The sequence below is a fragment of the Coenobita brevimanus genome, chromosome 105 (genome assembly GCF_032717465.1).
Source record: "Coenobita brevimanus isolate Jiangsu-jjx chromosome 105, ASM3271746v2, whole genome shotgun sequence".
Lineage (NCBI taxonomy): Eukaryota > Metazoa > Arthropoda > Malacostraca > Decapoda > Coenobitidae > Coenobita > Coenobita brevimanus.
In genome coordinates, this window is record NC_137058.1 from 24,405,097 (window position 1) to 24,419,840 (window position 14,744).

At 41.5% G+C, this 14,744-nt stretch overlaps 1 protein-coding gene across 1 annotated transcript in view; it reads left to right on the forward strand.

The window, feature by feature from the left end:
- Positions 1–13,548, forward strand: part of swm (Zinc finger protein swm) — a 31,356-nt gene extending 17,808 nt beyond the window's left edge. The window contains exons 10-19 of the mRNA XM_080285307.1: positions 531–743; positions 1,941–2,072; positions 2,607–2,738; positions 4,222–4,318; positions 7,235–7,404; positions 8,114–8,224; positions 10,061–10,395; positions 11,095–11,266; positions 11,777–12,076; positions 13,149–13,548. Of these exons, the coding sequence (XP_080141433.1) occupies positions 531–743; positions 1,941–2,072; positions 2,607–2,738; positions 4,222–4,318; positions 7,235–7,404; positions 8,114–8,224; positions 10,061–10,395; positions 11,095–11,266; positions 11,777–12,076; positions 13,149–13,274 (1,788 nt within the window). The 3' untranslated portion in view covers positions 13,275–13,548. The remainder of the gene's footprint in view (positions 1–530; positions 744–1,940; positions 2,073–2,606; positions 2,739–4,221; positions 4,319–7,234; positions 7,405–8,113; positions 8,225–10,060; positions 10,396–11,094; positions 11,267–11,776; positions 12,077–13,148) is intronic.
- Positions 13,549–14,744: the final 1,196 nt, after the last annotated feature.

Sequence of the window (14,744 nt, forward strand, 5' to 3'; positions counted from 1 at the left end):
ACATGAAATGGGCTGCAGAAGGATGAAATTCTGGCCAAAGTTAAGGTGAAACAAGCATAGTACAGTTTATGTAGGGTACTTAACAAACTTGCCTGTGAATGATGAAAATCTGTGAATAGTTGGCACATGGAAAAAACAGCCCTTGCAGTTATAAAATTATTTGATTGCCTCTGTGCAGTACCCCAAAGAATTGTCATATATTAAACCTTTCTTGTTGAAAATTTATATGGAGATAATTTAACAGGAGATTGTTATATCCACACAGAATACACTTTTGCCCTTTAATGCAAGGTTACCTTTATTATAAGTTTATTATTTTGTTTAATTTTATTACTAAAGACCTTCTGTGCTGAAGGCGTTTTCAGACTATATCTAACCTGCTTCAGTTTGATAAGGTCCTCATAAGCTAAATACAGTCATTAGGAAATGGCAAAAATAAAATTAATAAGATGTCTGTGGCATCAGTGGGTTAACCTGCAGATACCCGTGAATGTGAGAAATGGACTGAATTGTCATCACTTTCCTTTCAGAGTGTGGGTGGCAGTGGTAGTGTCGGCCCATCCCTGGCCAAGAGACTGGGGCCGGTGGTGTCAGTCAGCCACGGCCCCCCACCAGCAGCCAAGGGGGTTCGGCCAGACATAGACTCTTGTACACTGGAGCTGCGCAAAATTCCACCCGGCCTTAATACCATCGCACACCTTAATGACCATTTCTCTAAATTTGGCACCGTTGTTAATATTCAGGTAATGCACAGGCACATCTGTCTATCCATCTGTCTGTGTATCATGTCTGTCTGTGTGCCATAAGTAGACATGCATCCTTGAGCTGCACGAAATTCCGCTTTCATAATACCATGGCACACCTCAACAACCATTTCTTTAAGTTTAGGACCATTTTTGATATTCAAGTAATTCAGTGGGTTATCTGTCTGTCTATTTATTGTCTATCTATCAATTTCTCTCTCGTTTTGTGTCTGTCAACTGGACATAGTCACCTGTACCCTGTCTTAGTTAAACCATTGAACACCTTAATGGCCATTTTTCAGAGTTGAGGATGGTTGTCAGTATTTAGGTAGGTAAACAGTGTATTTGTCTCCACGTTACCTTGTCCTGTACCATCAGGCTGCCGTCTGCCAGTGCATATTTGTATCTGTTTATAACCTTACATCTTAATATTAGAAGGGGTGGCCACAGAACATTTGTCTCCATGTCATTCTGTCCTCCATCATCAGGCTGCCCTCTCTCCACATCACTTCCCCTCATAGGCTCATTCATGTACAGTACCTCACACATACACCCAACCTCAGCTTCATTGTGGACCTCAGTTACCATTTCTTTTAAGTTTGGGAGTGTTGGATTATGGGTGGTACATTCTGTTAGCTGAATTATGTTTAGTTCATATGTTTGTTTGTTCATTAGTTCATAAAGGCTCCAACATTCTTGCATATGTAAGTACTGGTCACCTTTTTATTTTTTAAGGTCTGCCTCTTGCAACTCAACCATCAGCATTCACACTTCTCACTCTCCAATTATTATAACTTTATTATTTTTGTGTAGGCCCCAGGCTCATCTTGATGTGATCCTGGTGGAATTCAGACTGAAGTTGCCTAGTGCAGTCCACCATCCTCTTCTTGGGGGATAGGGTGGGAAGTGAGGGACGTTTTTATAACTGGGCAGTGCCGTTGCACGGTTATATTGATGCTACTATGTTAAGGCATCTCTCTACAACACTGGTGTTATAAATGAGATTAATAATTAAAGGATAATAAATATCTGAAATTTTACTAATTTATTACCAACTGGCTCATCCTTTTTATGCCAAGTTTACCACAAGGATAACCCAGAGAGTGCATTGGTGACAGTCATTGTAAGAGTTATGATGATGATGATGATGATATACAGACACATAACCATGTCACATGTCACCCTTATTGTTTGCAGGTCCACCATGAGGGCAACCCAGAGAATGCATTGGTGACGTTCAGTGGACACTCTGAGGCCAATGCAGCATATAGAAGCACAGAGGCAGTACTGAACAACCGCTTCATTAAGGTGTTCTGGCACACTTCCCAGGTAAGCAGATACTGGTGTATTACTCAGGACTCCACATCACCCAATTCTTTGGTTATGTGGATACCAACCAGCATTGTAAGTGGTTTCTTGGGTTAATGAAAAGCATTAGTTTTGTCACTGAGGGTAGAGTTGCCTGAAGTGGAAAAAGAGTAAGACAGAGTGACAGGAAGGATGGGAGGAAATAGGAAGAGAAGGGAAGTCACTGAAATAGAAGGATAAAGGTGAAGGGATTTGAGCTGGTGCAGATTTATATCCAAAGGGGTGGTTGGGGTTTATTGCTCACAAAATGCTGCTCATGGATGAGTGAGGCTGGTCACTCATCTTAAATGTCAGGACCAACTTGCCTAGCCCCGGGCTCCTGTACTCCTTATGGAGCAATACTGGATTAGATAATGAATGAATGGATGAGAAGTAGGCAGGAATACATCATGAGGGGCTTCCCAGTAGGGTGTAAAGCCTCGGAAATGATGATGATGATGAATAGGAGGAGGAATTGTCAGCACAGCACTGATTTGTATTATTTTGTATTTTCAGAACAAGACAAGTGTTCCAGGGAGCACCTACCCTCACCATCACCTGAGCCGACCACTGCAGGACAGACTGGGAGTGCGACATCCCAACAAAACACTTAACAAGGTGGACACCACTGAGGATAAGAGTGAAAAGGTGAGGCCTATACATGTTTAGGTTTTGTGTGTGTGTGTGTTTGTTTTAATTATACTACAGTAAGATCTCCTTCCTTCCTCATCTGTCTTTCTTTCCTTCATTCTTTCTTCTTCCTTCTGCCTACAGGTGATTTTACACTCCCTCTTCTGTCTTTATTTCCTTCATTCTTTCCTCGTCCTTCTGCCTACGTTTGAGTACACTCTCTTTTCTGTCTTTTCTTCCTTCATTCTTTCCTCTTCTTTCTGCCTACGGGTGACTTTACACTCTCTCTTCTGCCTTTCTTTCCTTCATTCTTTCCTCTTCCTTCTGCCTGTGGGTGACTCTACACTGAGTGACAAACCAAATGGTTTCCTGCACACCGAGAACCCATTTACCACACAAGGTGATAATCATATAACCAGATTATGGCACCTGGTGGTGTAGTGAGTAATTATTGCGCTCCTATCAGATTAAGCCAGTGAAGGTTTATATCCAAGGCTGGTTGGGGTTTATTGCTTACGTAATGCCACTCAGGGATGAGTGAGGCTGGTCACTCTCATCTTAAATGTCAGGTCCAACTCGCCTAGCCTCGGGCTCCTACACTCCTCATGGGGCAACATAGGATTGGACGGTGGTGGTGTGGTGGACAAGTCAGGGGGAGGCGGTGGCTGAATCGGTAGAGAAGCAGCCTGCAGTCATAATGGACCCAGGATCAAATCCGGGCTGGGGCAAGGAACAGTTTAAGGATTTGGATTTAATAAAAGCAGACTTTACTGACCTACCAGAAGACCCACTGACATGTTATAAAAATACCCCTGCTACTACCAGTACACCAGTCCTGTATGAGACAGCCCTAGCTTGCATTCAGTACGGATGATGGGTGTTGGCATTGAAGTTGTGACGTGGAGATGTGTAGGAGGGCTACTGGGCCATGGGATAGGCCCTGAAGCCTTTGCCCAGAATTGGACACATTTAAAAAAAATAATCATAAAAGTGGGTTATAGCTTAGGGAGACCATTTAATGCAATGTGTAGTAATCCTATAGCCAGTGGGATGCCTGGTGGTCTTATGGATTAAGGTGTTCCAACTGGAAATGGCCCAAAAGGGTTTGCTTCTGAGGGTTGGTCATGGTAGGTCTCACCTACCCTATTTTACCATCACCACCTTAGCCAGCCTTATAAAACACTGAATAAGATGGAAAAATTCTAAGGGTAAGACTAAAATGGTAAGGCCCATACGTGTTTAGGTTGTGTATTTCTAGGATAGGGAACATGCAGATCCAGGATTCCAAGAGCATGAATAGTGAATGAATGTGTGTGTAGTCCATTTCCTCAGGCTTTTGGTGATCAGTTATCCTGTTATCAAACTCTGTATTTCCTGGCTTTCTGGACCCTACCTCTCCCTGCCTGTGGGTGGGAAAAAGAGGTGAGATGATGATGATGATGATGATGTGAAAAGTAAATTAGTAGTATACATTATTATTGCTTAGGCCTCCTGTCGTCAGGTACTGTTATCACGAGGAAGCCTAGTCAAGACAGTGTACAACACTCACGCCCTCCAGTCGGCCACCACAGCTGCCCCTGTCACCACCACAACATACAGTAAGTCTCCATTTTAACTTATTCTTTCGCTTTAACTTGGAGGGGGAGAGGAGGAGGGGGAGACCAAGAAATAGATGGAGAGTTGTGAGAGAGGATTGTGAGTTGCAGGGAGATAGTGGAGAGCAGAGCAATGTGGAGGTGATTTGTTTGTGGCCACCCCTGATGGCAGAGAAATACAGTGCTGTGGCTTTGCATCATTTCCATGGCACTTTTTTGTGACTAACCTGACATCCTTTATTCTGCTTTTTTTTTTTTTTTTTTTTTTTTTTTTTTAACCAACTCAGCATTCAGGATGGAGATGTGGCAATTTTAGGCCAAGTTAACCACCCATAGTCCAGTGATGCATTATGTATATTATTCTTGCCATCAGACAGTGTTATTCAGCATAGGAAAGACCTTGTATTCTACAAGGTTTATTAACCCGTGGATTGCGAGCCACAGCTCAGGCTGTGCTGGCTGTGCATCACCGTAAGCAACTCAATCCCTACGCAAATTTACGCATGGCACTACACAAAGACGGAGAGAGTGAGATTTTTTTTCTTTTCACCAGATGATGCCCTGGATGTTTAAGTTTATAATAAATAAAAGTATATATATTTTTTTTTTCATTTTTTCACTACTCCTGTACTTAAATTTACACATGGCCCTACGCAAAGACAGAGAGAGAGATTATTTTCTTTTTCACCTGATGATGCCTGGATGTTTATCTTCAAGTTTATAATAAACAACAACTAAAAAAAAAAAAAAAAAAATCCCCTCGTTTTTTGTGCATGACGAGGTGGGATAAAAAAAGGTAATTGTGCAGTTCACGGGTTAAGGCTGTATTGAACTCCTGGAATCCAGATGATGTCTTTTCGCTTGTATTCTTGCATCTACCAAATGATTAAATTCAAGTTTGGAAAGACCTTTCATACTGAAGGGTGTTTATTAACCCTATCAGGTTTCTGGGCCGGGAAGATTATGTCTGTGCTAGAGTCAGCCACTCACACTGACCCACATCTTCGCTGCCTGTTATTTTACTTTGATCACTCTGTGTAAATACACTTTTCATGATAGAATGTTGGTTTTGTTGTCATTTTAAAGCTGAATAGTTGTACTTTATCATACTATGTTCAAAAAAGGAGAACAAAGAAAATAAAATGTCAAAAGGACGAGTTAAGATAGGCAATAAGCAAAAATTTTATACCTTGCCGTAGAAAAATATTCAGCAAAAATAACGAGTAAAGATATGTAACTTTGGTTTAACCATGCAAAAATACAATAAATTACCTTTACAATGATATATAGATTATGGTAATTTTTGCATTTCTTTGTGCAATAAAGCAAAAGGAAAGAGATGCACAATTTTAGTCTCAGCCGCATATTCACTTTGTGATGTTTTTCTTTGATCAGTCAGTGTAAATATACTTTTTATGATAGGATGCTGGTTGTGGTGTTATTTTGAAGCTGAATAGTTGTACTTTATCGTAGTATGTTCATTAAAGGAAAATAAAAAAAATAAAAAGTCAGAGTGATGAGTTTAAGGAAACTGAGAAGGAATTGAGCTGGTTGGATGAATTTTGTATGGAGGGGTGCATTACATTTTTTTTTCCCATTCATCAAATTAACACTGATTGGTAATTATGAAGTTGTGTATGGAATGTGTGCTATAAGGTTGAGCCAGGATTGTGGAGATTTGTGTAGTGAATGAATGTATCAGGGTTGGATCAGATACTTTTTTGTAAAGCAATTACTTTTGAAGCTATGATACAAAAATACAAATACTTTTATTCCCAAATTCAAAAATACAATTACAAATACAAATACCTACACATAAGAATTACATTTTATCATCATTAGTGCACAGAAAATTTCACAAATTGCCTGTAAATAACAACACATAAAACAGGATGAAGAAATACAAATACAAAATACACTCAGTCCTCAGCTATCACTCCCAATTGGTCCCGCTATGGCTGTGCTATAGCCGAAACCATGATAGCCGAATTGAAGAACTTATGGTAATTCTAATTGGTGCCATGACCTCAATATTTACCCCTAAGATACCTTTTTTGTACCACGTATTAATATATAATAGTCTAAAAATGAGCATGTTTTGTGATATGATCACGATTCTTATAAATACCCCTCACAGTTGATTCATTGATGTTATGTTTCTTCCCCACACCTCGCTTGGTCTCACCATTCTCTATAAGTTTCACATTTCCAGTTTATCTGCATAACTTAGGTTCTTCCTCTTCTTTATTTCCCTGCCAGGTGCCACAGCATTATGTTGGGTGATGGTAGGGGGATGGGGAGGGGGTACGTTGGCCATGGTCACATCATAAAAAGGTTATTGTTCTCGCTATCATCGTTCACGGTCTGAGGGCGCGCACTTGAATGGTTTGGCGGGCAGGAGACTCGGTCGGGCTGCCAATCAGCGCTCGGCTGGCACTGACGTCACACGACCAATCACGGAGTGAAGCTTTTGTTGGTTGGGTGGAGCACTGGAGCCTGGCCTTTTTAAATTTTTCGAACATTTGTGGTGCGCGATAGCAGGCATTTAGTGCATGATAAAGGTATTTGGGTAGTTTTTTATATAGGCGTGATAGCGAGATACGCTATAGTGGAACCCGTGATAGCAGAGAGTTGAGTGTACTTCTTTTCTGGTTGCCAGAATACAATAACAAATACAAATACTCTGAAAATGTACTGTATTTGAATACACCTCAAATACAAATGCAGTTGTATGTGAGCCACCCCTGGAATGTATGACCCATTTCACTGAGCAAGCTATTGATTAGTTCTTCCACTATATTTTTTCTTTCTTGCTTTCTGGACCCTCCCTCATTCCACTGTTAGGTGGGGAAAAAAATGATGATGATACCTCTCAGTGTTAATCCCTTCAGACATCTAATCAGAATTTAATGTACACAGCTGTTCATATGCCCAAACCAACTCCAGTCACTCCAACCTCACCCCTGTCCAGTCCTCCGGCCGTGTCCGTTTCAGCGCCAGAGTTCCCACAGCCGTCTGCTCCACCTGTGGATGCAAAGAAACAGGAGATTGAAGCCATTTTGAAACAGCAGGAGCTTCTGGCTGCTGAGGTAAGAATGGACAGGAGAATTGTACCAGCAGTCTTCAGTGTAGTAGAATCCTTGTTGGCAGTAGTATTGGGCTCAGATTCATCTGAATGTAAACCTGTTGAACTGTATGCTGAAGGCCTTCTTCTGCAGTCCACCATCCCTCATTTCGGGGGATAGGGAGGGAGTTGAGGAACATGTGTATAATTGGTCATCTGAGCTGCTTGGTTATGTTAGTGCCACCAAGTGGAGGCATCCCTTTTCAACACCAGTCCTCACTGTAAGTTAGGAACGGCTTTCAAAGTATCGCACATATGCAGTATTTGAAGCATTTAAAGGCAACAGGAATTTTTTCAGTTATGCAGTCCATTAAGATGATGATTTTAGAATTGAGAATTAAAATTTACATAACGGCTTTCAGCAACTCTTAGGAAGTATGTAGCTTGTGTTGGTACTTGGTTTAGCTTCCAGCTCATCAGGGTACCCTGGCCAACCTCAGTACTGTATGGGGATTTCATAACAGGAAGTAAGGTGTCATTTCATTTGAATTGATTTAATGTTAGTGTAAAATTGTGCCACTGAGGGAAGGGCAGTGTGTCACACCTAAAATGTGTGACTAAGAAACCCAGTCCCGGGCCCATACTCTCTTCATGGGGGAGTAAAGATTTGTTGATTTTTTTGCTTTTGTGTTTCATACTGTATTTGCACTTACCCATATATTTTTCTTGAACAGGTTGCAGCCAAGCATAAAGTAGAAAAGCAAAAGCAAGATGCAATGAAGCTCAAGTCTGAAGTTGAACAGAGAAAGAGACAGCTGTTAGAAAAGCAGATGCAACAACTGAAGGTACGTTGTAACCTTTTTGTTGATGGTGATGATGTATTCCAGAGCACAGCAATTTGCATCCAGTTGTTGCATAACCCTGATCTGTCTGGCCAAGCAGACCTGTCAGTCAGAGGTAACCAACCACTTCTGTGGAGCCATCCTTGAGGTAGAGAACAGTACATCATCATGTAGGGAACTGGCACCCCCTTGAGGTAGGCAGTGCCTCACCAGGATAAGATTGACTAGTGTCCTTCCAAAAGTGAGGTGCAGGGAAATATGAAGGGTTAGGCTTCTGGGTGAATGCTGAAGCTACATCACCCTGGTACATAGTGCCACCATGTGTAGGCCAACCATCAGTGCCAGTTGCATCCAGTTTTTACTGTAAATCGTGGGCAGTAGGGCATATCAGCTTTACAGTTAGCAGTGAAACTTTCACTAGTTAAGTATGAGCCACACTTCATCACAGCTGTGTCCCTAACAGCAGCAGTTAAGATTCTCCTGCCACACGCAAGAAAAATGCAGATTGGCATCGTTTAGCAGCTGTCATCTCATCATCACACACCTTTCAGCTTTGACATCATAGAGGATATTAGTGTATTAAATCTTCATGTATTGATGTCACACCTACTATTAACATACACAACCTTCCTCACTATACTGTAAAAAAAAAAAAAAAAATCCCACTGTCTTATACTCAGCATATGTATCTGGCACAATAGTGATACTGAAGTTGAATAAAGAAAAGTTCAATTTTGGTCATTTTCCATGCATTTTGGAGGGATGTAGAACAGGGAGGCAGTGGCCAAGTCAGTTGAGAGGTGGTCTGCTGTCCCAGTGGATGCAAGTTTGAATCCCGTATGTGGTAGGGAACAGTTTATGGATTTGAATTTTGTTAACGCAAACTTTACTGACCTACCATTAGACCTGTTGACGTTGTGAAAACACCCCTGCTAAAACCAGTGAACTAGTCCTGTATGAGACCTCCCTAGCATGTATTCAGTATGGACAGTGAGTGTTAGTGCTGAAGTGGTGGCATATGTGGGGGTGTTTGTAGGAGAGCTTCTGGTTCGCAGAGAACATATTGTGAAGCCTGTGCTCAAAGCTGGACACATGTAATTTAAGAAGGGGGAGGAGGAGTATTTGCAAACTCCACAGGTTTCAGGCGATATTTATATAATTGTCTGGGAAATAAATATTGAGTGGTGAGTGAATAAGAGGGTGGCCCATTTGATTGGGCAGACTCTTGGTTACCATAGTTTTTCCTTCCATTATGTTTTTTCTTCCTTCGTGGACCCCACCATACCCCATTCTTTGGTAGGAAAAAAGGTTTGCATGGCAATGATGATAAATATTGAAAAGTATTAAAAGGTGGGGTGCTAACCATCCACTCACTTGATGTACTGCTGCTCTCGGGTTCCTGCCTTTTTCTCTCTTCCTTCCTTTCCATCCTTCCTCTTCGGTCTTGCTTTCCTTCATTCTTTCCTTTTCCTTATGTCTATGGGTGACTCTACGCTGAGTGACAACCCCAATGGTTGCCTGTGCACTAGGAAACCATTTACTGCGCTGGGTGGTAACCATATAACCAAATTATGGTTCCTGGTGGTTTAGTGGGTAATTTTGGTGCCCCAGTTAGACTGAGCAGGTGCAGGTTTATATCCAAGGGATGATTGGGGCTTGTTGCCCCCGTAATCCCACTCAGGGACGAGTGAGGCTGGTCATTCTCATTTAAATGTCAGGACCAACTTGCCTAGCCCCGGGCTCCTACGCTCATCATGGGGCAACACTTGATTAGATGATGAATGGATGAATAAAAAGACAATTTGTAATGGTCATTTACTGTACTTTATATTTCTTCAGGTACTGGTAAGCAAACTGGAGGACAACAAAAGTACCATGAAAAGCGATGAGAAGAAGAAACTGCTAGTCACCATCAAGAGTCTGCAGGGCGCCATAGACAATACACGCAGCCAATTGGTATCAGCTGAATCAACCCCTTCAGCTCCTGTACCCCGCAGCAAGGCACAGCTGGACAAGGAAATACTGGACACGGAATTGGAGCTGTACGGGGTGCAGGCAGAGGGCGGGGACACAAATAAATTGCGAATGAGGCTCGGACAACTACGTTCGCAACAGCAGGCTTATGGTTACCCTCCCACACGATCCATCAGACATTTACCATACTCTTCACCCAGGTTAGTGCTGTGTATTTTGGTAGTCAGATCTTGTATTTATGTAGTGGTGTAGTGGTTAGGATGCACCAATGAAAGGGACAGTCTTGCGTAGGTTTGTAGGTCATGTATGTACTGCCACCATTGAACATAGCCTGGTCATCTACCCGTAACCCTGGTAGACAAGGAAGTACTTGACATGGAGTTGTGTGAAGTACAGGCAGAGGACAGAGGTATGAATAAATTGTGACTGAGGCTAGGACAATTGTCCAAATAACAACCTTCCTGTTATCTTCCAACGTAATTGTTCATTTGTTTGTTTATAAAGACCCTAATATGCTTGCATGTGTCAGCCTTGGTCACCAAATGGCAGCTCTTCTAGCAAAGTAAGACTTCCCCGTGCTGTAGGGTTAAAGTACCTGTGACTTTCCCATAAGATAAATAGTCAGTAAAGTACATGTAATCTGTCTGTCTGTTGTCAGATGCCTCAATTCTGTAAGGAGTGGCTACAAACAGATCATCTCCATATCGCCTTATCCTCCACCATTTTCTTGCCTTCCCTCCAACTCATTCCACCTCTTAAATATATCTCTCCCCTCCAACCTGTACTTGGTCTCCCTCTCCTCCTCACTGTCCCTGCATCTCACTCGCATACACTCTTCTAGACATCTGGCAATAGAAGTTATAGGTAAAATGATTGTGCCATGTAATTCTTCTCCTCAGGGGTGGGTTGTATTCAAGGGGCCGTGGTCGTGGGGGTCTTAGAGGTCGAGGACGAGGGGGAGCAATTAGGGGGTACGGGCACTCCTTCTCATCAGTGGACCGGCGCACCACCAAGATTAACGCCTCAGGATTTGAGAGGGAGGACAAAGAAGAAGTCTTGGCTCACTTCTCCGTAAGTTATACATACGGTACCTGTATTAATTGTGTGAAACATTTGGTCATTTATTTTTAGCATTACTTTTTATATGGTACTGGAGTGGGATACCTCTGGGTGGTTGCTGCTGTTGTTGCCCCACCCTGGGCTGTCTGGCTGAGCAGACTCCTCAACCACAAGCAAACAGCTGCCCTCCTGTGGCAGGCAGCATCTCACCAGGGTCAGAGCAGTCCTTCCACATGGTGAGGTGCAGGGTGGTGGTGACATAACTAGGCAGGTCTGCTGCCTGGTTTTAAGAATGTTCCTCAGCTCGATGCCTATGCCACAGAAGGATGATGTACTGCTGGAGAAGGGTGACCTCAGCCTGCAGCTCAGTGGGATCATGTTCAGATGAATATGAGACAACAACAAGTGTTGTAACTTGGATATCAGTATTATACAATGATGTCCCTTTAATTAAGGATTATATACTGTATTTGGTTGACTGGCAATGATGATGATGATGATGATCACCTCTGTCCCTGGCAGGCGTTGGGTAAGGTGACAAACTATCTTTGGGATGATCAGACTCCTGCGGTTACTATTCACTACGCAACACGACGAGAAGCTGAAAAAGCCATGACAGAAGGCCGAACACTGGGCGACCGTCTGCTGACCCTCACCTGGGCCTTTGATGCATCCCCACCGCCCCAGCTGAGCCTCTCACAGCCTCCTGGGGTTGGAAATAAGACTCTGTCTCAGCCAACCTCACGGCATCTCTCCTCACAGACTTATGTTACTGCCACACCTCACTCCACCACACCGCTACTTTCACCTGATGATACATTGGTAGGTGTAATGTATTCTGCTTCACCTTAACTTTGCTTAAAACTGCCATCTCTCCAGCTTGAATTCTGAGCTGTAGCTAGAGGTTAACATTAGAATATTATGCCAGCCAGTGAGTAGTGCTAGGGAAAGGATGCAGAGCTGTTACGGTAGTATTGTCTTTTTCTGCCATTGGGTTGTGTGAAATAAGGTGCAAGAGGATGAAAAATCGCCAAATAAAGATAAATAAACTGTAGTATCTTTCTGAAGTTATTACCTGTACCTGAAAATCTTGTTCTAATTTTTGCATTTGGAGTTTGAGTGTTTTGATGTTATGTGGATGTGCTAGAAAATGTTAAATGCACCCTTGGATGGTTTGGAACTGTGGAGAGAATGGGGAGTGAAAAATTGACTGAGAGAATGATTGTAAGTGGGATGGAGGAGGGAGGGGGACACCAAGGATGAGGTGGAGGGATAGAGTGGACAGGTATATGAATGAAGGTGGTGTGAGCTGGAGGAAGGGCGGTTTGATGACAGAGGACAGAGTGACACAGTATGTTTCAGACCATCCTTTTGGGTATTAAGGTATGTAGTTATAGGAATATGAATAACAAATGATTGAGCATATAAGAAATTGAGGTATGTTCATGAGGCAAGGGAAGTGGCCACATGCGAGTTTTGGCCAATAACGAATTGAAAATAACAACATTGATCATTTTCATAGTATTAGCACAGATCACATTTAAGACAGAAAAATATTGTGTGAAAACAGATTTGACATATCAGGTACTTATTGAACAGTGTTATGCTTCCATTTTGCCATAAACAAGGACAATACTAACAAATACTCTCCATATTTTCAGTGTGCTTAAGAAATTACTTATGACTTTCCCTATTTAACTGGCAAGTACTTGATATTATGTCAAAGCTGTTTTCACATGATACTTATCTATTTTAAGTGTGGTTTTTACTGGTACAAAAATAACCAGTGTCAATATTTTCAACTTCCTTTTAGCCTAAAACTCACAAGTGGCCAATTAATTTCTCCAGTACAAACAGTATGGCTAATTGTAACTTTATATTGTCTTTTATACAGGAGGAGATAACAGAGGAGATTGTAGAAGAAGTGGAGACGGAGGAAGCAGACCAGCCAGTGTTGTTTGAAGAGGAAGAAGAGGTGGAAGAGGAAGATGAAGAGGAGGTCAGGTCATGGAGGAGGTAGAAAAGGGTAGCTGCTGGCAAACTGGTGAAAAGGACTAGTATGCCTGATAGAGTGAGGTAGAAAAGGGAAGCTGCTGGCAAACTGGTGAAAAGGACTGGTATGCCTGATAGAGTGGTTAGTTAGGGCACCATTTAGAGGTAGAGCTTTTGTTTCCTGATGCATGACATTTTGCCCACTTCATGGTTAGGACTAGTGTCTGAAGAAGCCCTGAAGAAATGCCATCCTAAGAAAATAAAGCCTTCTCTTTCTAAATGGTGCCCAAATTAACCAAACTGGTGGGAAAAAAAGAAACAATGTAAAATAGGTCTTTGTTATTAATTTAGGATGTGAGAAGGAGAAATACAACTCTTATGTCACATGGAAGGGTTTGTTGCATCTCTCTCTCTCTCTCTCTCCTCTTTTTTTTTTTTTTTTTTTTTTTTTTTTTTGCACTTCAGTATCATCTTGTTGAAGTAGATTATGTCAACATTAAATTTTTATTAACACAAGAAAGTTAATGTGTAGAATTTAAAAATGTATGAATTAAACTGAGAGAAAGGTCATGGTTAAATGCAAAATTAATCTTTAAGGAAGAGTTGCAGTGAAGCCTAGAATGTGGGCTTCAATGAAATGTACATCTGTTATGTGACTGAGGAATAAAAAAAAAAAATCCTGAGGAACTGGTAAAAATGGTATATGCAGAGAAACTGGTGAAAAAGATATACAAGTAAGTTTTTTGTAGTATTTTTAGGTTGTGTGCAGGGAAAATGCAACTTGAAATGGTGAAGATCCACAGTTGCATTATGTTAGGAGCCTGTGTAGTTCCTCTTACTTACTGGTTTATTTCTGTGTAAGGCAATCCATGTTGATTTAAAACAGCGGTGAATAATATGCTGGAGAATAATGAGCTGTAATGTGAAAAATATGCTGTTAAGGAAGGGAAGGAAAGGACTTCTGGATGATGATGATGATGATGATGATGACCTGTAATATGAAAAGTATACTGTTAAGGATGGGAAGGAAAGGAGGTCTGGATGATGATGATGATGACCTGTAATATGAAAAGTATAGTGTTAAGGAAAGGTAGGAAAGGAGGTCTGGATGATGATGATGATAAGGAGGAGGTTGTAGAAAGGACCTAAGCCTCTTTTTTTCTTACCCGTTAATTTCTGTGTGTATACAGCACTAAATTTATTTTCATCTGATATATCTGGGCCCCTCCTGTAACCTAAATGTTAAGTATATGACATTTAGTGAGTCTTGTTATGAGGTAGGAATGAGTCCTCCTTATTACTAGTCAAATCAACCCTCCAGACTGACTACATGTGGCTATTGAGTGAGGTAAAAGGGGTTATGGCTCTCTGTCAGATTAGAATAAAATGGTTGTAGTATGTTAATATATTCATGGCAAGTATTTTTCCAATTTGTTTTGATATAAAAGAGAATGTTAATTTGTAAAATTAAAATAAATCACTAAAGTAGGAGTACTAC